This window comes from Carcharodon carcharias, chromosome 13 (assembly GCF_017639515.1).
Source record: "Carcharodon carcharias isolate sCarCar2 chromosome 13, sCarCar2.pri, whole genome shotgun sequence".
NCBI lineage: Eukaryota > Metazoa > Chordata > Chondrichthyes > Lamniformes > Lamnidae > Carcharodon > Carcharodon carcharias.
In genome coordinates, this window is record NC_054479.1 from 18,845,305 (window position 1) to 18,868,151 (window position 22,847).

At 42.9% G+C, this 22,847-nt stretch overlaps 1 protein-coding gene across 2 annotated transcripts; it reads left to right on the plus strand.

Annotated features, from left to right (window-relative positions):
- Positions 1–1,120: 1,120 nt before the first annotated feature.
- Positions 1,121–22,151, plus strand: LOC121285489 (uncharacterized protein PB18E9.04c-like). Of its 2 annotated transcripts, XM_041201981.1 has the most exons (3): positions 1,121–1,354; positions 13,024–14,237; positions 22,091–22,151. In XM_041201981.1, the coding sequence occupies exon 2, from the start codon at positions 13,026–13,028 to the stop codon at positions 14,214–14,216; it is 1,191 nt and encodes a 396-aa protein (XP_041057915.1). In that variant the 5' UTR covers positions 1,121–1,354; positions 13,024–13,025; the 3' UTR covers positions 14,217–14,237; positions 22,091–22,151. The 2 variants fall into 2 exon arrangements, with proteins under 2 accessions (XP_041057915.1, XP_041057914.1); XM_041201980.1 differs by lacking the exon at positions 22,091–22,151 and having other exon boundaries at positions 13,024–15,348.
- The last annotated feature ends 696 nt before the right edge of the window (positions 22,152–22,847 follow it).

The window sequence follows — 22,847 nt, forward strand, 5'->3', positions numbered from 1 at the left end:
CACCGTCCAAGGGCCCAAACACTCCTTTCAAGTGAAGCAGCATTTCACTTGCATTTCCCCCAACTTAGTCTACTGCATTTGTTGCTCCCAATGCAGTCTCCTCTACATTGGAGAGACCAAACGTAAACTGGGCGACCGCTTTGCAGAACACCTGCGGTCTGTCCACAAGAATGACCCAAACCTCCCTGTCACTTGCCATTTTAACACTCCACCCTGCTCTCTTGCCCACATGTCTGTCCTTGGCTTGCTGCATTGTTCCAGTGAAGCCCAACGCAAACTGGAGGAACAACACCTCATCTTCCGACTAGGCACTTTACAGCCTCCCGGACTGAATATTGAATTTGACAACTTTAGGTCTTGAGCTCCCTCCTCCATCCCCACCCCCTTTCTGTTTCCCCCTTCCTTTTGTTTTTTTCCAATAAATTATATAGATTTTTCTTTTCCCACCTATTTCCATTATTTTTAACTATTTTTAAATCTTTTATGCTCTTCCCACCCCCACTAGAGCTATACCTTGAGTGCCCTACCATCCATTCTTAATTAGCACATTCGTTTAGATAATATCACCAACTTTAACACCTATGTGTTCTTTTGTTCTGTTGTTTGTGACATCTTTTGATGATCTGCTTCTATCACTGCTTGTTTGTCCCTACAACCACACCAACCCCCTCCACTTCTCTCTCTTGCTCTCTCTCTCCCCCCCCCCCCCCCCCACACACCTTAAACCAGCTTATATTTCAACTCTTTCTTGGACTCGAACTCAAGTTCTGTTGAAGGGTCATGAGGACTCGAAACGTCAACTCTTTTCTTCTCCGCTGATGCTGCCAGACCTGCTGAGTTTTTCCAGATAATTCTGTTTTTGTATGGGACAAGCTGGATGAACCGGTGGGTCTTTGCCTGCTGTCATTGTTCATATCTTATGGCGATAAGGTTAGATGAGTTAGGACGAGGGGAGGCTTGTGTGGAGCAAAGAGCAGCTAGGCCAAACGGCATTTCTGTGCTGTAAGTTCTATGTAATTCTATGCAAAGACTGAGCAACTAAGAATTTATGTGACACTGCCTGTTTGTGACTCATGAAACCTCAACTTCTCTTCCAACCCCATTCTGTCACACTTCCTGTTGTTCCGTCGAGCAGGTCGTTATGAAGGTTAATGGTGCATGAAATCTTGTGGTAGCTTTTCGCGGTCATGTTTGGCTTCAAATGCTTTCAACTAAATCAATATATTTTTAATAACCTTTGAGAAAAATTACCAGCTGGAAGTATCGCAAACCCAAGGCTGGATTACACGAGTTGTGCATTGCTGTGTCGTTATCTGAAAGAGGTCCTTATCATTACCTTCTCTACCAAGCTACAGTAGGTTCTTGTATTTTTAACTACTTTTTCATTTTTAATGTTTGAACAAGTCAGAACTTCCTAAGACGCTCTTGGTGCTGTAATATTGTAATGTGAGCTTTCAAACTACCTATTCTTGGTGCTTCAAACAGCAAACTTCTATTTTCACCATTGAACACTCATCCAAATCAAACTTAAAATGCCAACTTGTGGCACACAACTGAAAATTCATTAGTTTACTAGAGTAAAGAATGAAAGAAAGGTCTTGCATTTATAGATTGGAGGCTTTCAGAACGGTTCTTTGATTTCCAATACCGTGTTTTTGTGTAACACACTTTACAGCTTCCCCTTCCCTCCGTCATCACACTTGGAGATAGATTTCGTGGTGGCCAGAGAGAGAGAGAGATAAAGAACCAACAGATGATTGGAGAAAAAAACAAAAAACTGCGGTTGCTGGAAATCCAAAACAGAAACAGAAATACCTGGAAAAACTCAGCTGGTCTGGCAGCATTGGCGGAGAAGAGCACAGTTGACGTTTCAAGTCCTTATGATCCTTCAGCAGAACTAAGTAAAAATAGGAAATATTTCACCCCTTTCCTATTTTTACTTAGTTCTGCTGAAGGGTCATGAGGACTCGAAACGTCAACTGTGCTCTTCTCCGCCGATGCTGCCAGACCTGCTGAGTTTTTCCAGGTATTTCTGTTTCAGTTTTTGTGTAGATGATTGGAGAAACCGCTTTCCATTCAGTCAGCACAAGTATTTAGTTAAATTGTTTCATAGCAATCCAATAATCTCCAGATAAATGGGTACTTGATTTCAGCATTGAATTCCAGAGGCTGAACTCCTTTCCGTTCATATCACACAAAAAGGTCTGATTCTGTTCTCCCAGTGTGGGAAATGCTGCAGTGAACACATAATGGGAGCCAGTGGATAAATCGATGTCCCTCAGACCATCTAAAGCAGCATTTACTGCTTCTCATTCAGGGAGGGCGAAGGCCCACATGTCAATCTTGGCACAGTGGCTTCACACACAGCTATGTGACATGATGCCTTATTTCTAAGAAATAAATAAGGAAAAATTTCCAAGTAAACAAAGATAGAGTTTCCTTAAGAAATGTATTTTTTTAAGCATGAGAGCCAGGTGCTTTTGGACTCTTACACCTCCAGGATCTGGGTTCAAAGTCTTCATTGGCTGCCAGTGGGTAGGAATTCTGTGTGAAATATCTGTAGGCAGCCTCAGTTTAGTCCCTTGTGGCCATGGAACCAGTGTATAAACCTGTCCTTAATTTAACACTAATTGGCAATCTCTGATAGACTGTGTAACTAACTGCACTGTACCTGGTCTGGGTGTGCTTGATTGCATTAAAATGTTCTATTCCCGCCATTGGCGTGAGGCACCTTAAACATAAACTTAAACATAGACTATGTCAGACGAAGTCTGAAAATGCATTAAATACTTGCAATAATTGTGACTTCAAATAATCAGAAAATCTTGACAGTCCACAGGATCCTCTAATTGATAATCAACATCAAGATAACAAGATTTATAAGCATAGGCTAACAGGTCTATCAGCATCTGAAAAAAAGGTTGCAGGCATATTAACTTTCCAAAGTACATGAGGACACAGAGCTCTGAAATGAATTACTTTGCTACAACCTGTATAATACTTTGCAAAAAAAAGTGATTTTTCATCATTTGGACAATGAAAAGACATTTTTTTTTATTCATTCACAGGATGTGGGCTTCGCTGGCTGGGCCAGCATTTATTGCCCATCCCTAGTTGCCCTTGAGAAGGTGGTGGTGAGTTCCTTTCTTGAACCGCTGCAGTCCATGTGGGTAGGTACACCGACCATGCTATTAGGGAGGGAATTTCAGGATTTTGACCCAGCGACAGTGAAGGAACGACGATATATTTCCAAATCAGGATGGTGAGTGGCTTGGAGGGGAACTTCCAGGTGGTGGTGTTCCCATCTATCTGCTGCCCTTGTACTTCTAGATGGTAGTGGTTGTGGGTTTGAAGGTGCTGTCGAAGGAAGCTTGTTGAATTCCTGCAGTGCATCTTGTAGATGGTACACACTGCTGCTACTGTGCATTGGTGTGGAGTGAATGTTTGTGGATGTGGAACCACTGTTCCCATTTTTCAAAGTGGGCTGCTTTGTCCTGGACAGTGTCAAAGCTTCTTGAGTGTTATGGGAGCTGCACTCATCCAGGCAAGTGGGGAGTATTCCATCAGACTCCTGACTTGTTCCTTGTAGATGGTGGACAGGCTTTCGGGAGTCAGGAGGTGAGTTACTTGTCACAGGATTCATAGTCTCTTACCTGCTCTTGTAGCCACAGTAGCTATATGGCCAGTTCAGTTTCTGGTCAATGGTAACCGCCCCCAGGATGTTGATAGTGGGGGATTCAGTGATGGTAATGCCATTGAACATCAAGGGGCGATGATTAGATTCCCTCTGGTTGGAGATGGTCATTGCCCAGCACTTGTGTGGCACAAGTTCCTTGTCACTGTCAGCCCAAGCCTGGATATTGTCCAGGTCTTGCTGCATTTGGACATGGACTGCTTCAGTATCTGAGGAGTCGTGAATGGTGCTGAAAATTGTGCTAACATCAGCGAACATCCCCACTTCTGACCTTATGATGAAAGGAAGGTCATTGATGAAGCAGCTGAAGGTGGTTGGGCCGAGGACACTACCCTGAGGAACTCCCTCAGTGATGTCCTGGAGCAGAGATGACTGACTTCCAACAACCACAATCATCTTCCTTTGTGCTAGGTATGACTCCAACCAATGGACAGTTTTCCCCTGATTCCCATTGACTCCAGTTTTGCTAGGGCTGCTTGATGCCACACTTGGTCAAGTGTGGCTTTGGTGTCTAGGGCAGTCACTCTGACCTCACCTCAGGAGTTCAGCTCTTTTGTTCATGTTTGAACCAAGGCTGTAGTGAGGTCAGGAGCTGAGTAGCCCTGGCAGAACCCAAACTGGGTGTCAGTGAGCAGATTATTGCTAAACAAGTGCTGTTTTATAGCACTGCTTCCATTACTTTACTGATGATTGAGAGTAGATTGATGGGGCAGTAATTTGCCGGGTTGGATTTGTCCTGCTTTTTGTGTACAGGACATACCTGGGCAATTTTCCACATAGCCAGTTAGATGCCAGTTGTAGATGTACTGGAACAGATTGGCTAGGGACGCAGCAAGTTCTGGAGCGCAAGTCTTCAGTACTATTGTCGGAATATTGTCAGGGCCCATAGCCTTTACAGTATCCAGTGCCTTCAGCCGTTTCTTGATATCACTTGGAGTGAATCAAATTGGCCCAAGACTGGCATCTGTGATGCTGGGGACCTCTGGAGGAGGACGAGGTGGATCACTCACTCGGCACTTCTGGCTGAAAATCGTTGCAAATGCTTTAGCCTCGTCTCTTGCACTGATGTGCTGGGCTCCCTCATCATTCAGGATAGGGATGTTTGTGGAGTCTCCTCCTTTAATTGTCCACCACCATTCATAACTGGGTGTGGCAGGACTGCAGAACTTAGATCTGATCTGTTGGTTGTAGGGATCACTTAGTTCAGTCTAGCACTTGCTGCTTATGATATTTGGCACAAAAGTAGTCCTGTGTTATAGCTTCACTAGGCTGACACCTCATTTTTAGGTATGCCTGGTGCAAATGGGAAGGCAAATGGAATGTTGACCTTTATTTCAAAGGGAATGGAATATAAAAATAGGGAAGTCTTGTTTAAACTGTACAAGGCACTAGTTAGACCACACCTGGAATACTGTGAACGGTTTTGGTCTCCTTTATCTGAGGAAAGATATACTGGCAGTGGAGGCAGTCCAGAGAAGGTTCACTAGGTAGATCCCAGGTATGGAGAGATTTTCTTATGGGGAGAGGTTGTGTAGGTTGGGCCTGTACTCATTGGAGTTCAGAAGAATGAGAGGCGACCTTATTGAAACATGTAAGATTCTTAGGGGGCTTGACAGGATAGATGCTGAGAGGTTGTTTCCCTTTGTGGGAGAGCCTAGAACCAGAGGGCATAATCTCAGAGTAAGTGTTCACCCATTTAAGACAAATGAGGAATTTCTTCTCTCTGAGGGTAGTGAATCTATGGAATTCTTACCACAGAGGGCAGTAGAGGCTGGGTTGTTAAGTGTATTCAAGGCTGAGATAGACAGATTTTTAATCAGTAAGGGAATCAAGGGTTATGGGGAAAAGGCAGAGAAGTGGAGTTAAGGATTATCAGATCAGCCATGATCTCATTGAATGGCACAGCAGACTCAATGGGCCAAATGGCCTACTTCTGCTCTTTGGTCTTATGGTACAGTGGAGGATATGCCAGGCCATGAGGTTACAGATTGTGTTTGAGTACAATTCTGCTGCTGCTGATGGCCCATAGCACCTGATGGATGCCCAGTCTTGAGTTGCTAGATCTGTTCGAAATCTATTCCATTTAGCACGGTGGTCGTGCCACACAACACGATGGAGGGTATCCTCAATGTGAAGGTGGGACTTGGTCTCCACAACGACAGTGCAGTGGTCACTCCTACCGATACTGTCATGGACAGATGCATCTGCGGCAGGCAGGTTGGTGAGGATGAGTATCAAGTATGTTTTTCCCTCTTGGCTCCCTCACCACCTGCCGCAGACTCAGTCGAGCAGCTATGTCCTTTAGGACTTGGCCAGCTCAGTCAGTCGTGGTGCTACAGAGCCACTCTTGATAATCGATATTGAAGTCCCCCACCCAGTGTACAGAGTATATTGTGTGCACTTGCCACCCTTGCCATGGAGGAAAGCTGATTCATCAGCTGAGGGAGGGTGGTATGTGGTAATCGGCAGGAGGTTTCCTTGGCCATGTTTGACCTGGTGCCATGAGACTTAATGGGGTCTGGAGTCGACGTTGAGGAGGCAACTCCCTCCCAACTGCATACTACTGTGCCCCCAGCTCTGCTGGGTCTGTCCTGCCAGTGGGACTGGACATACCCAGGATGGTTATGTTGGTGTCTGGGAAACTTTCTGTAAGATATGATTCCGTGAGGATAACAATTTCAGGCTGTTGCTTGACTAGTCTATGAGGCTGCTCTCCCAATTTTGACACTAGCCCCCAGGTGTTAGGAGGGCTTTCCAGGGCTGAATTTGCCCTTGTGCCAGTGTTGTTTCCAGTGCCTAGGTCAATGCCAGGTGGTCCATCTAGTTTCATTACTTTTTTAAAGCTTTATCGTGGTTTTATACAACTGAGTGGTTTGCTAGGCCATTTCAGAGGGCATTTAAGAGTCAACCACTTTGCTGTGGGTCTGGAGTCACATGTAGGCCACACCAGGTAAGGACTTCAGATGGTAATCGACAATGGTTTCATTAGACTTTTAATTCCAGATTTTTGTTGAATTCAAATTCCAACATCTGCCGTAGTGGGATTCAAACCCAGATCCCTAGAGCATTACCCTGGGTCTCTGGAATACTAGTTCAGCAACAATACCACTACGCCTTCGCCATCTTAAAGCAGATTCACAGATTGAAGCGCAGCATAGAAGGAGACCATTGTGCCTATGCCATATCTTTGAAAGAGCTATTAAAGAAAATAGCTTTTCATATTTTTGTCAGGAAAACAAGAGCTGCTCCAGCAGCCTCTCAGTGTTCTGCGTTGATCCGCTCTGAATCACAGCAGTGGAGCTTGGCGCACAGCTTCTCCTCCTTGTGGAGCTTCCCTGCCAGGCAGTGCCATTAACTAGGAATTCTGCCCCTGGCGTGCAGAGTTAACAGTTAACCACTAGACCATGATTTGTTGGAACATGCTTAAAACAATGATGGTGCTCAGATATCCCAGTGTCCACCAGAGTTGGCTTCACATGACTTCTGGACGTCTGTCCTCATCACAATTGCCTCCAAATGTAAACCTGTCCACCATCTACAAAGCACAGGTCAGGAGTGTGATGGAGTACTCTTCACTTGCCTGGATGAGTGCAGCTCCAACAACACTTGAGAAGCTTGACACCATCCAGGAGAAAGCAGCCCACTTGATTGGCACCCTTTCCACAAACATTCACTCCCTCCACCACCAACGAAAAGCGGTAGCAATGTATACTAACTATAAGATGCACTGCATGAACTCAAAAGGCTCCTTAGACAGCACCTTCCAAACCCACGATCGCCACCATCTAGAAGGACAAGGGCAGCAGATAGATAGGAACACCACCACCTGGAAGTTCCCCTCCAAGCCACTCACCATCCTAACTTGGAAATATATCACCATTCCATCACCGTCATTGGGTCAAAATCCTGGAACTTCCTTCCTAACAGCACTGTGGGTGTACCTACACCACATGGACTGCAGCGATTCAAGAAGACAGCTCACCACCACCTTCTCGAGAGCAGTCAGAGATGAGCAATAAATGCTGGTCTAACCAACGCTGCCCACATCCCATGAATGAATAATTTTTAAAAACTAATCCTGTTGCACAAACCAACTCTTGCACAAGCAATGAAATTCAGCACAGCAATTCAAGCTTGCTATCTCGCACCAGCACTAAGCAAAGCGCCAGCTTTATTTCAGGCTAACTGGGTTGAATAAAAGGTAGGAATATTACAATGGAACAAGAAATGTTAAATATGTTAATGTACAGCTCAGTGTGCATATTTAGAATAGCAGGTGGTGCAAAATGATTACAGAGCTGTAATGTCACTGAGAGCCCAGGTAGGACTGCCAGGTTTTGAGCAATCAATGGTCACCATTTGAGCACTATGATTGACTCCCCATTCATGAAAGCAAATGGTGGCCCAACACATTCACAAGAATCATTTTGAGGGTGCAGCAGGAGAGGTGCAAGGTGCCATCACAGGAGGATAACTTTCTGAAGATGCCTGATGATGCGTCTCAGATTGTGGCTCGAAGCTCTTGGCTAAAGGAGGAAAAAATTAAGTGGTTAGATGATCTAAAACAAAGGGTGTGACCAGAAAAGAGCAATGACAGTATCTTCTATTAGCTAATGGAAACCACAAGTCAGTCAGGGCGTTTTGTTTTTCATAACATTCATAACTGACAGAAGTATTAAAAGTAGTCATCCACAGAAGATAACCTTGTGTGTAAAAGCAGAGTTGTCTGAATAAATGGGTAAAAATAAACAAATGAATATGTAAAGGTTTTGCATCATGCTATCTTGAATGGTAGAAATTAGTTTAAAGGGAAACAACAGTGTTGTGAGAGAAGCAACCTCAGGGTAAACAATGCCCTGTAACTTTTAAGCTATATCTTTTTCCTGACAGACAATCACAATATAAACAAGGATTATACAACATATAAATGCCTTGAAACTGATCTAGTCCTTTTGAGTACTTTCTATTAATCAATTGCAAAGAATTATGAATTTTGCTGGATTATTTTTGAATATTTGCACAGATCATTTCCTCAGGAGCTGACATGGAGGTAGAATCCATGCTTTGTTGAATTGTCCCGATGTTTAAATTCCTTCAAAGCCTCACCCCATCCTTAGGCTCACCAGCTTTACAAATTCCATCCACCCCATTGCCCTGTGCCCTACTTTCCTCTTATTCTGGCATCTTGCACATACCCATTTTGACCCACATTTGGCAATGTGCCTTCAGCCAGCTACAAAAAAAAGACTTGCATTTATATAGCGCTTCTTACAACCACTAGGCATCGCAAAGCGCTTTACAGCTGATGAAGTGTAGTCTCCGTTGTAATGTAGGAAACGCAGCAGCCAATTTGCTCTCACAGCAAACTCCCAGAAACAGCAATCTGATAATGACAATCTGTTCATTTGTGGTGTTGATTGAGGAATACATTATGGCCAGGGTAACATGGATAACTCCCTGGCTCCTCTTCAAGATAGTGCCAGGGGAATCTTTTCCATCCATCCAAGCAGACAGATGGTGCTTCAGTTTATCATCTCATCTGAGACACAATGCCTCCAAGTATGATTGCTCATACTCAAAATCAAAAAACTTGATTTTTATGTTCAAGTTCCAGAGCAGGAATAGAACCCAGAATCTCTCAACCTAGAGATAAGAGTGTTAACTCACTGAGTCACAGCTGACACCTAGGGCACTCTGGAATTTCAACTCTAAATCTCCTAATGTCCCATCTCCACCTCCTCCTTTAACCCCATCTCATTGACAAACTTTTAATCACCTATATCTTTGACTTGGCATCCATTTCCCTCATGACATCGTCGTGAATCACCTTGGAGTGATGTTCCACATTAAAGGCACCATATAAATGCAAGTTGCTGTTGAGAGGAAGTCACCAAAAGAAATCAGAAGTGTTCAGAAATAAGTTGATGTGCAATCAAATTATAGCAAAAACTGCTTGAAAAATTCTAAGATCAAACATTGATGTTCTTGAGAGAAGGTGTTCAGAGAAAGATGAGTGACGTCACTTATTGCTCTCACTCTGTCATGTGTCTTTTGTGGTTTGAGTTGACTAAGCAGGAAATCATGCAATAATGCCCAGTAAGATCCAAACATGCTATTGGCAAAGCTCAAATTTGTCTTGAATCATGTCAATGATGTTACAAAGAAGTACCAGAATTATTCAGCATCTAAATGGGACAATCTATTAGGAAAGATAAGGGAAACTCCAGCTCTGCTCGATAGAGAGCAGATGATTAATGGGGGCCACACTGGTAAATACTAATTGTGGAGATAAGGTACATTTCAAACCAGACCAAAAATTAATTTAGTAAATTTAAATTTAAATTTAATTTAGTAAAAAGTACAGAATGAATGAACATATGAAATGGTAGGTGAGATGAGGTTATACTTAAGAGGCCATTAAAACCATTCCAACTACACTTAAGTAGTGTGCTGGGAGAGTAAGGATGCTGAATTGGTACATTTTACATGCCAAGTGGCCTTTTCTCATCCCTGACTGTCCTTATATTTGAACTGTTGAGGCACAGTCAATTCACTCCTTATTCAAATCCTACAAAAATACAGATTCGTCAAAAGAATATTTAAAATAACATGAATTGTCAAATGGACATATAAAAAATTAATTGTGGCTCAATGTAGAAAAGGTGGGACCATCAGACAAGGAAAGGCAGTGCTGTATTAACACATGGGCCCGGAGCCCCAGAAAAACTGCACAGAACCACTGCATTAGTCTCATTTGAGTATAATTTTGCTGAAAAAAAGACATGTCTAAGCTTTTCATCTTGCACTCATCAGGACACTCGCAAGAATGCTGATATAAGGGGAAAACAACAATTTATACTGTTGGTGAAGAGAGTGCTGATTGGTTGGCAAGTGGTGTTGCCATGGAGAATGCACCAGTGATGGTGACAGACAGTTAACTGCTAAACATTGTTTGAAATTTAAACAAGGCAGCTTGACCCTAATTGGGTCAATGTTTGATTGTCAATGCTTGGAAGTTAACTGTCAGTCACCTTCACTGGTGCATTCTCCATGGCAATGCCATTTGCCAACCAATCAGCACTCTCTTCACATGTAGTATAAATTGTTACTTTCTCCTTATATTGGTATTCTTGCGAGTGTGCTGATGAATGCAAGACAAAAAGCTTAGACACGTCTCTTTCTTCAGCAATAATTAAGTTCTGTACTACAAAATGACTATGCATGTAGCTTATTGTGACATAACTGGCTTTATTATTCATGCTGTGTATAAACATTATACGTGCCTTTCTTCATGCATTTCACTTCACATTTGGATTTAAAGGATCAAAAGGAGAGTTGTGTCTGGGACACCAAGAATTGATAACCCAATTCTGAGCAAGAATTGAGCAAAGAAAAATTCCTCCTCTGTGTGTCTCACTCTCTCATATTATGTATATACATATATAATCAGAATCAATCAACTAGTGGCATGGAGAGAGGAAATTGAAGGGAGATTAGCTAAGCAATGAGTTTCAGGTGATTGTCAAATCACTATGGTCAATTGTCTTCCCTTCATGTTATTTCTGTCTGACACCTGATGCAGTATAGTACAATCATAGTGTTATTATGGTACAAAAGGAGGCCATTTGGCTCTTCAAGTATCTCCAAGAAACTGGCAGAGACAGATAACCTATCGTACTTCCAGTAAAAGGAGCCAAATCTCCTCCTCGCCCCTCACCCTCTTAGCCCCTAGTCCCCCATTGTCACAAAATGCACAATCTCAATGGGAATTGCAGCCATTATAATGACAGTAAGAGAAAAATATGATGTACGTTAATGGGAGATTCAGGCACATGGAGCAAAAATAGACATGCTCATTGAGGACCTTTTCTCTTTCCCACATCCTCAAAAAGTAATAATGTAAGCAAATAACACCAGGAAATGTATGGAAAAATGTAGCGCATTTCTTCAAATATTAACAAACCATTTTCATCTTTACTCTTGCAGTTCTGGCTGCCTTGTGACACCCTCCTGATTGTCCTGCATTCTCTGTATAATATATACCATGAAAATACTGACAATATCCCTTGGAACACCCAGCGCTATATCAATGCCACTGCTTTTATCTCATTATATTGCCTTTGAGAAGTTACAGAGATGAGCAACCAGATCATTCCTAGTATCTGAAATTTAACAAAAGGAGAAGCTAAGGAATAAAAATGGAAAATGTTGGGAAAATTTCAGCAGGTCTAGCAGTATCTGTGGAGAAAGAAACAAGAGTTAACGTTTCAAGTCATTATGACTTCTTCAGAAAAGTTAAGGAAGTTTGGCTCGTTTCCTATGGGAAAAGGGAGACTTTTAAGTTTCTTAATGCAAATATTCCATTACTCCAAATCACCCTGTGTGATTTTAGTGCTTTGAAAATAAATGGGTCAGTGCTTTCAAACAGAGGAGTCAAACATCTTCATTATGGATATCACAAAATCCAAATACAAGATGCAGGTTATGAAGCAGATTAGGGCAGAAGTTCAGGACAAATTGTCACTATTGTAAAAGATTCAAGTACCAAGAGACACAAATTAAACATTAGAAAGTCAGAAGGGGAGTCCATTAGAACTCTTTATGAGGGAGAAGGTACTGGAGGAACAAACTGTAAGGAGAGGCCATGAAAGCAGAGTTTAAGAGATCATTACACACACATCTGGAGAGAGAAGGAATTAAAGGTTATGATAAAACTGAGGGTGGGGTTAAGATCAATCATGTTATTAATTTGCTGAGTCCAATGATCTTTGTTATAATTTTTGACGTATCAGATATTTAAACGCGGTCACAATGAAAGCAGATCTAACCATGAGAAAAAGAATCATTGATTCATTGACTTTGATATCTGGAACAGAAAGTGACAGAGTGTGTTTAAAGGGCTGAACACCATCTTAGATTCAGATATAATCACTGGTTTGGGCCTTCCCTTTTAGAGGCATTTCTGTCCCATAATCACCATTTCTTTCCTGTCATGGACTCAATGGGCCAAATGGCCTCCTCCTGCGTCTGAATCTGTGGCTTGTTTTCTTTTTAATACACAAACCTGTAAGACAATCTTAATGGCTTTTAAAAACAATGTGAACATTCCTATTGTGACAAACTTTTGTCATGTTCTATTTTAGAATCCTAGCAGCTACCTGTGACATTAATGGATGATAATATGATTACTATCCATGCAATAAGCATCAGATACCTGTTGTGCATACATTATGTTCAAAGCAGTAAAAAAATGTTGTGTACTAATGCTGTAGACTTGACTTTGCTGTACTGAAGAGATTAAAAATATACACATTTTTAACTTCTTGCAGATATGTCACTGCAATGGTGCACCCTTCCTGTGTTTCTTGCTATTGTAGCTGGTATGGTTGTGATGGGGCAGACCACAAGAGCAACACTGGAGTTAACTGATTCAGTGGAAACAACTTCAGTTGGAGTGACCCAGAATCCCAGCAAGTACTCTGAAAGCACCACTGAGAGTCTAGCAACTCTCCCACCTCTCAACCCGAGTTCAGCAACTCCCCCATCTCTAGACCCGAATTCAGCAACTCCCCCACCTCTCAACCCGAGTTCAGCAACTCCCCCACTTCTTGACCAGAGTTCAGCAACTCCCCAACATCTTGATCCGACGAGCACACCCCTTGCTGAAGCAACTGAAAGTCCCACCCAACTCACTTCCACAGCTGGTACTCCAACGACAAGTGCCCCAGTTTATTCCACAACAGGGGTTCTGTCTCACACAACTCAAGATTTCAATGCTTCTCAACAAGCCACGAATAAGTTGATGGAATTGTCTACTTTTCTACGTCTTGAAACAGAGACTGGTGTCAATCAGGACTCTTCTCCCACTATTGGATCTCAGCATTGGACAACTGATGAGACTGGAACTGGAACCGACACACCTGAAATCACAGCAGCCTCAACTGCAGTTACTAACACTTCAGAGGTTGGTGGATATGTCCATCCAGATATACAGGTGAAAACCCAACCTCCTCCAACCAGTACTTTGACTTCTACAAAGAAGCAAACTACCAGCTTCCATCCAGTGACCACTGGTGCCCCAACTGTGACAACTATAACAAAAGCTAATGAATCAATGCCCTTAAATCCAACCATTCCCTTTGTCAACAAAATCATCAAAACAACCACCAGAAGTTACAATAGGCTTTCAACTGCTCAGGTTACGGCCAAGAAAATGAGTCTGGTTGCTCAGTGCCTCATTGCCATAGCGATTCTAGCAGGGGTTTGCACCATCTTTGTCATATGCACTGTTGTCCTGTGCACCAAGCTCTCTACTCAAAGACAGAACTATAGGGTCAACCGGACAAACGGCACTGAGCTGATCTGCATTTCTGCTCTGCTACCCGAGGACGAAAGAAAGTTGAGGAAAAAAATGAGACCAAAACGGTTAAGAGACCATCTCAAAGAGACTGCAGTTGGACAAAACAGTGACAGCGATGACGATGATGACCTTACCCTCCACAGCTTTGTGACCGAACATTAAGACCTTTCCCTTTACCTCCAGGTACAGGGCTCACTTCCTGGTCTCTATATAATTAAGTATGAATATTTGGATAACTTGGTAGCTGGTGAATTGAGTCTCATGCTTTGATTAATAAGAATGTATCTCTGAGGACTTTCCATGACTGAGGTCTGGAAAGGGTTGATGAGCTCATGATTTGCTCTTCATTGCATTTTAAAGATCTCCTGATCGACTGAGCTCTCTCTGTTTTTTGTCCTGATTCGATTCAGTTGACACTCGTAAAGGACTTTGAGCTCAGTTGGCTATACAAAACTTATATGTTATAAAGATTATACATTTTTAAGACTTTGTGTATATACTTTTTATTAAAACAGTGATGCAGACTTGCTTTTTGTCGCACATTAAAGGGCAAGCTAGTTGGATACTGAATATTCATGAGGTCACAAAACCAAGAGGTATCATTAGGAAAAGAAAAGTTCCTAACATCTGCCTGGAGGAATTTGCCAAACTTGAGAGCGAACATTTGAAGCATTGATTTGTTTCTGGTGGGACATTGCCCAATCCAATGATCCATGGGATTGATTCTTTAACACCACATCTCAAGACAGCATCCTACTTTGCTAAATTACTCTTTGCCATTAATTTAATAGAGGCTTTTAAAATTAAGAAGGATTTTAGTAAAGTGAAAGGAGGAGACCTATTTACTCTAGCTATAGAGTCAGTAGCAAGGGGACCATTGATTTAAAATGATCACCGAGAGTTATCAAAGAATTGAGCAGATGTTTTATGCTCTACTAAGTGAAGTGTCACTGAATCACAGAATTTTAATGGCACAGAAGGAGGCCATTCGGCTCATCGTGTTTGCACCAGCTCTCCAAAAGCATTATGACCTAGTGTCATTGTCCTGCCTTTTCCCCATACCCCTGTACATTGTTTCTATTCACATAATAATCTAATGCCCTCTTGAATGCCTCAATTGAACCTGCCTCCACCACACTTCCCCACAGTGTTTTCCAGACCCGAATCACTTGCTGTGTGAGAAAACATTTTACGAGTGGGAACAGCTTCTCCCTGTCTACTCTGTCCAGCCACCTCATGATCTTGAACATCTCTATCAAATCTCCTCTTAGCCTTCTTCTCTCCAAGGAGAACAGTCCCAACTATCCAACCTATCTTTGTAACTGAAGTCTCTCATCCCCAGAACCATTCTTGTAAACCTCTTCTGCACTATCTCCAATGTGTTCAAATCCTTCCTATAATGTGGCACCCAGAACTGTACACATTCCTCCAGCTGAGGTCTAACAAGTGTCTTATATAAATTCAGCACAATTTCCTTGCTCTTGTACTCTATGCCCCTATTAATAAAGCCCAGGATACTATATGCTTTATTAACTACCCTCTCCACCTGTCCTATCTTCAATGATCTATGCACATATACACCCAGGTCTGTCTGCTCCTGCACCCCCTTCAAAATTTCACCCCTTATTTTATATTGTCTGTCCATGTTCTTCCTACCAAAATGCATCACCTCACACTTCTCCACATTGAACTTCACCTGCCATCTATCTGCCCACTCCACCAACTGGCCTATGTCCTTTTAAAGTTCTACACTGTCCTCCTCGCAGTTTACAACATTCCCAAAGTTTGTATCATCCACAAACTTTGAAATTGTCCCCAGCATATCAAGACCTAGATCATTAATATATATATAAGGAAAAGGAAAGGTCCCAAAACTGACTCCTGGGGAACTCCACTACAAACTTTTCTCCAACCTGAAAAATATCAATTGACCATTACTCTCTGTTTCCTATTTTTCAGCCAATTTTGTATCCACATTGCTACTGTCCCTTTTATTCCATGAGCAATAACTTTTCTCACAAGTCTGTTGTGTGGCACTTTATCAAATGCCTTATGAAAGTCCATGTACAGCACATCAACAGCATTACCCTCATCGACCTTTTCTGTTACCTCTTCAAAAAACTCCAGCAAGTTAGTTAAATGCCATATTCCCCTTTAGAAATCCATGCTGGCTCTTCCTTATCAACCCATATTTTCCATGCGATTACTAATTCTATCCCGACTAATTGTTTCTAGAATCTTGCCCACCACTGAAGTTAAACTGACTGGCCTGTAATTGATGGACTTATCCTTGCCACATTTTTTGAACAAGGGTGTATTGTTTGCAATTCTCCAGTCCACTGCCACCTCTAATGAGTCTAGGGAAGACTGAAAAATTATGGCCATTGCCCCTGCAATTTCTGCTCTCACTTCCTTCAATATCCTTGGACGCATCTCATCCGGTCCCTGCGCTGTATCAACTTTAAGTACCGACACTCTATTCAACATTTGCTCCTTATCAATTTTGAACCCTTCTAGTGACAGAGTTTCCTCATCTGTCACCATAGCCTGGGCAGCATCTACCTCCTTGGTAAAGATGGATGCAAAGTATTCATTTAATACCTCAGCCATGGCCCCTTCGTCCATGTGTAAATTCCCTTTTAGGTCCCTAATCGGCCCTACTCCTCCTTTTAACATCCTTTCATTATTTATATGCCTATAGAAGACTTTGGAATTCCCCTTTATGTTGGCTGCCAGTCTTTTCTCATAATCCCTCTTCTCTTCTCTAATATGCTTTTTCACCTCCCCTCTAGACCTTCTGTATTCCTCTTGGTTCATGGTTATATTTTCATAAGCACACTTTTTCTTCTTTATCTTAATTTCTATCTCCTTTTTCATCCAGGGAGCTCTGGGTTTGTTTGCCCTACCTTTCCCTTTCGATGGAATATAGCTTGACTATGCCCAAACCACTTCTTTTTTGAATGTAAGTAGTTATGACAGAGATTGTTCCACATTATAAGGAAGAGCATTTGACGTTGAGGAAGATACAGAGCTACAGGGAGAGACCCATGCAGTGGGATTAGTTTTGGATTGCACTAACAAAGAGCTGGCACAGATATGAAGAAATGAATAGCCTCTCTCTATGGTTTAATGAATAACCAATTATAGATTGGGGTGGCCTTATTGAGGACCATCAGGAAGGTAATCTTCTGTGTAGTGCAGTAGAATGGCCAGCTTCAAAAATACTGCCCCAAACTTGCAATCCCAATTCTGCCTATTGCTCCCTTCAACGCTGACCCCAGCAGAGTTTGAAGGGTCAGTGGGAGAGCATTGGATGAGCGGGTACACGCATTGGACTGCCCTTTCAAAGAGTCAGCACTTGCAACACAGACCGACTAGGCTCTCTCCTGTGCTGTAAGATCCTATGATTCTATGAAATTAGCTGAAAAGATAAATTTGGAATTAAGGAGTGAAAAAAATCCACTCCATAAGTTGAAATGTACATGACTGTACAGAAACGTACACTTGGGCATACGTGTGTAACTAGATGTGCACAATTTCAAAATGGGGCTTTTAGCACTTTTTGGAAGGTGGTAATACTTAGCTGAGGTGATGAGGAGGCACATCATCAAACATTTTATTCCAATGGAAGACACAATAAAGAGTGAAAGTGTGAGTGAACTGCAGTCTGGCCTGTGCTGTCCCTATAGAGCGTACAGGCTTTCAAATTCAGATGGCAATGAAAGGGTTACATTTTATTTTAGCTAATTATCAACGAACTGTACTGCAATGGAACAAGTGGAATTCTGAACAATTTCTAAATAAAATAAGAGAGTTTCAAACCTCCCTCCCAGTTTTGGTTTGTTAAAAATGTTTCTTATAGTCATTGTCAAAAGCAGTTGAGTGATTTCTAATTCTTAGTTGAGCTGATTTCCACTCAGTTTGGAACTAGCACTGAAATTCCAGGCTGGGGCCTGTTTTAATAAATTCACATGAATTAATTTTAAAGGCATCAAGAGAGGACAACGTACAACATCTGAATTGTCACACTCATCAGCCCGGTGCAGCCACCAGCTCTCTCTTGTGCGTTTGGTATTAACTTTTCTTTGCCTGTTGTTGTACTGCCACACACCTGGACAAGTGCTGGTGCAAGGCAGTGAGATGCATTTTGTGCATGGTTGCCTCTCAATTTTAGCCGTGCTTTTGTGAGCAGAGAATGGGTACTGGAAGCTCATCCGTTCAACCACAAAAGTGGGCACGAAAGACACCTTCCTACCCACTTCCTTCATATGTCCTCACAGCATCTTCCAAACCCACAGCATCTTCCAAACCCATAGCCTCTACCCACTAGAAGGACAAGGGCAGCAGATGCTTGGAAGCAGCACCACCTGCAAGTTCCTCTCCAATCCACACACCATCCTGACTTGGAAAAATATCAGCATCCCTTCACTGTCACTGGGTCAAGACCCTGGAACTCCAACCACCTCCTCCCACCGCCCCCCCCTGGTCCCCCCCCGCTCCCCAACCCCCTCCTGCCTAACAGCACAGTGGGCATACCTGCACCAGATGAACTGCAGCAGTTCCAGGAGGTGGCTCACCACTATCCTTCTCGAGGACAATTGGGAATGGGCAACAAATGCTGGCCTAGCCAGCGACGTCCACATCCTGTGAAAGAATAAATGAAACAATACCAGTCAGATCCAGCCTTGCCAGGATGTACATCACCTTTCTGGGAAATGGAAGTGACACAGAACAAAGCGCACAGAGGGGACCCGGGCTTTGCACTGAGTGGGCCCACAGAGTGGGAAGTTGTTAAGATTAAATTATTTCCTTGCGACACTCACTGTTTTAATGCAGTGAATTTTAATGTGGACCTTCCAGTTCAGCTGTGAGGTCATGGACCTGGAATGTTAACCCTATTTCTTTCTCCACAGATTACTGCATGACCAGCATTTTCTGATTTTATTTCAGGTTTCCCCAAAACCTGCAGTACTTTGCTTCTGTTATAATGCAGCATTGTACTTTGCATTTTCATCCCAAGTGGCTTGATCCAGCAATCTCCCATTGCTCAGGAATCCCTATGGGAAACGGAGCTTCGTATGTGCTTTCGATTGCACAGGGACAGCAGCCCCACCACTTCCCCTGGTCCGTCCTCTCTCGGCTGATGTGAACACTCCAGTTTAGGGGCAATAGTTCTCTGTGTGTGGTGCTGTCTTCGGTGCCCTAAAGATGTAAATTAGCCATGTAAAGTAACAAATTGCAGAAGTAGGCAGCACCGAAATGGCAACCAATACAAGTGTAGTTTGCTTCTATTTCAGACAATTCACTGGCAAATGTTTGAATTTATACAATTCATTTTTGGATCGAGGAGCTGGAGAGCCTGGCTGATCTTGGCCAACTGTTTTGCAAGTGCCTGATCTTGAGAGATGCTGAGACATATAAATTTGGGGACATTTTCTTAAATAATTCAAAACCACTTAAAATAAGCTGGACAAGGAAAGGGGGATGTACGATTCCTGGTCTGTGTTGAGTGAGCTGAGTCGGCCGAGGCACCACTGAGCAAGCACGATTCAATAAAGCTCCTCAGGCGAGGCTGCTACTGAGACAGAAAATGATGGGATTGAAGGGAGAACTTGCATGTGGACCAGGGATTGGCTGTTGGAAAGAGAGGAGCAAGTCCTTGTTAGGAGCGCAATGTTGGTGCAGGTCATTACCGAGCGCAGGGCCCTGAGGATCAGTGCTTGGGTCCACACTAGTCCCTAATCTACACCAAATACTTGGATTCAGAAACCCATTGCAGACTAGTTATATTTGCAGTTATTAAGATTGGGGTCATAGGGGGGTGCATTGATGATTAAGGAAGGCAAGGAAAGCAGTTGAACTTAAGGAAGCAGAAGGATAACCCCCGTAAACAGGTGGAGCAGTGGCCAATGAGATTCAATACGGATTGTGATGTCAGGCTCAGTAAGTTCATAGTAAGAACGCAATTCTTCCAGCATTGATTGGATGGGAAGCAGATGTACCTGCAGGCCAAAGTCGAACAATGGAGATGATGTAATAGCATGACACATGCGAAGCAGTCTGACCCACTTCTGTTCTTATGTAGAATGGAGTTCAGCCTGACTACAATTGAGAATCAGAGAATGCATGTGCAGGCCTTTGTCCTGGTGGGTGGGTGTAGAAGAATCCATATTAGGGTGGAATATTATATGAGTGGGTTTGGTGAACCAGCTTTTCCTTTCTTCTTCAATGATGTTCTTTTAAGACAAGTCCATGCAGAGATGTGTTATCACCTCTTCAGAACCAGTGAAGAGGGAATGAGAGAAGTGTGAAGTGAGAGCAGTTTGTCTGCACTGTGTGGTTGCATTGACACCACAACATTTCCTCTGCCAGTTGTTATTTTATTCTTAATATAACCTAGAAGCCGTTTATAGGGGAAAAGATGATGGGCGAGTGAGAACAACCAAAATAGAAATGATACCTTTTTTGAAGATTTTAGCCAATGAGTCACCACCACACCATCATTTTGATGTATCTTAAACTGGGTTATTTGAGCAGATGATGCATCTGATGTTATGAATGTGGGTGGCAATCATTGAATCAAACAGAATAGAAGGAGGCCAATTAACCCATGAGCCTGTGCTAGCTCTTTGAAAAATTATCTAATTAGTCCTAATTCCCTGCTGTTCCCCCATAGCTCTTCAACTTTTTTTCCCCTTGCAGTATTCATACAGTTCCCTTCAGGAGGTCCCTGTTGAATCTGCTTCCACCATTCTTTCAGGCAGAGCATCCCAGATAATAATTCACTACATAAAATAAATTCTCCTCATCTTGCCTTGGGTTCTTTTGCCAATTATCTGAAATCTGTGTCCTTTGGTTACCTGCCCTCTAGCCAGTTGAAACAGTTTCTTCATAGTTTCTCTATCAAAACATTTCATAATTGAGAATATTACATCTCCCTGTTACCTTCTCAGCTTTAAGAACTATCCCAGTTTGTCTAGACTTTCCACATCGAGATGAACTAGAGGAAAGATTTCCCCCGCTCCTGAAGGTTTCAGCCTCGATTTGCCATTGAATGGGATCCTGGCCGGTGCTCCCCAGCTCTGAACCTGCTGGAGAATGTAGGGTTGGGCACCTCATTGACATGAGCTGGCAAGTGTGCATGCTACTGGGGGTGGGGGGGGAGGGGGATGCAGTGGGTGGTGTGCCTCAGACCTCACTGCCCCAAGCTGCCACTAATTCCAGCCTTGCTTCTAGGTACAGGATTGAGGCATGTTGGGTGTTGCTACAGAACATAGAAGATCATCCCCAGATGGGCTGCTTTGTAACTCTTTCGAGTACAAATCTGTTTCCATCTGTTTCAGATGAAGTTACATTGTTTCATAGTTGGCCATTGTGAGATTTGAACTCTTGATTTATTTACAGAGAGAAACATTACAGGTATATATCTCCTGATTCCACTCAACTCTTGTGGCAGTAACTCTTTCGAGTACAAACCCGTTTCCATCTGTTTCAGATGAAGTTACATTGTTTCATAGTTTTGCCATTGTGAGATTGTTTGAACTCTTGATCTTGGGGTTACAAACCCGGTACCATAACCACTTGGCTATTTAGGCCAAGCCTTGGGCTGCTTTGTAAGGGGGCCACAGTGAAAATTCTTCAATCACTGGGGCGGGGTTTAGACTTCAATCTGACCTGAACCAGCCAGCTGCATGGTCCATTTTATCCTTCCAAAAGACCCAAGAATTATTAACAGGCTGATTGGTGCTTAAATTTGTCTGCTTATGCTCATCAAAGAGGCTGCATTTTGGTGGCCAGCATTTGAACTAATGCCCTTTCCCAACAACGACCAGTGAGTAAATGAGTCATTGCTGCTGAAGATTTTGAGCACTTCTTAAAGGCATATTCACCTTTCCCTGTTCACTATGTTGCTGGAGACTTGAAAAGCACATGAGATGTCCTGGAGAGAGAAACAGAGTTAACGTTTCGAGTCCGTATGACTCTTTTTCAGTTGTACAGACTCAAAATGTTAACTTTCTGTTTTTTTCTCTCCACAGATGCTGCCAGACCCGCTGAGTTTTTCCAGCATTTTCTATTTTGTTAGTCAGCCATTCACCAGCACCTTTATCAGCATTTATTCTAGAAATGCCCTGAGGACTTCACCTGAATAAAGGTAAGCTTTTTTTTTATTCTTTATGATGTGGGCGTCACTGGCAAGGGCAGCATTTGTTGCCCATTTCTAATCACCCTTGAGAAGGTGGTAGTGAGCCATCTTTTTGAACAGCTGCAGTCCATCTGGTGTAGGTACACCCACAACGCTGTTGGGAAAGGAGCTCCAGAATTTTAACCCAGTGACAGTGAAGGAATGGCAATATAGTTCCAAGTCAGGACGGTGCATTGCTTGAAGGGGAATTTGCAGGTGGTGATGTTCCCATGCATCTGCTGCCCTTATCCTTCTACGTTGTAGAGGTCACCAATTTGGAAGGTGTTGTTGAAGGTGAGTTGCTACAATGCATCTTGTATATGGTATACACTGCTGCCACTATGCGCCAGTGGTGGAGGGAATGAATGTTTTAGTTAGTGGACGGGGTGTCGATCAAGCGGGCTGCTTTGTCCTGGATGGTGTCGAGCTTCTTGAGTGTTGTTGGAGCTGAACCTATCCAGGAAAGTGGAGACCATTCCATCACATTCCTGACTTGTAACTTGTAGATGGTGGACAGGTTTTGGGGAGTCAGGTGGTGAGTTGCTCATCACAGAATTCCTAGCCTTTGAGCCACAGTATTTATAATGGTTGGTCCAGTTCGGTTTTTGGTT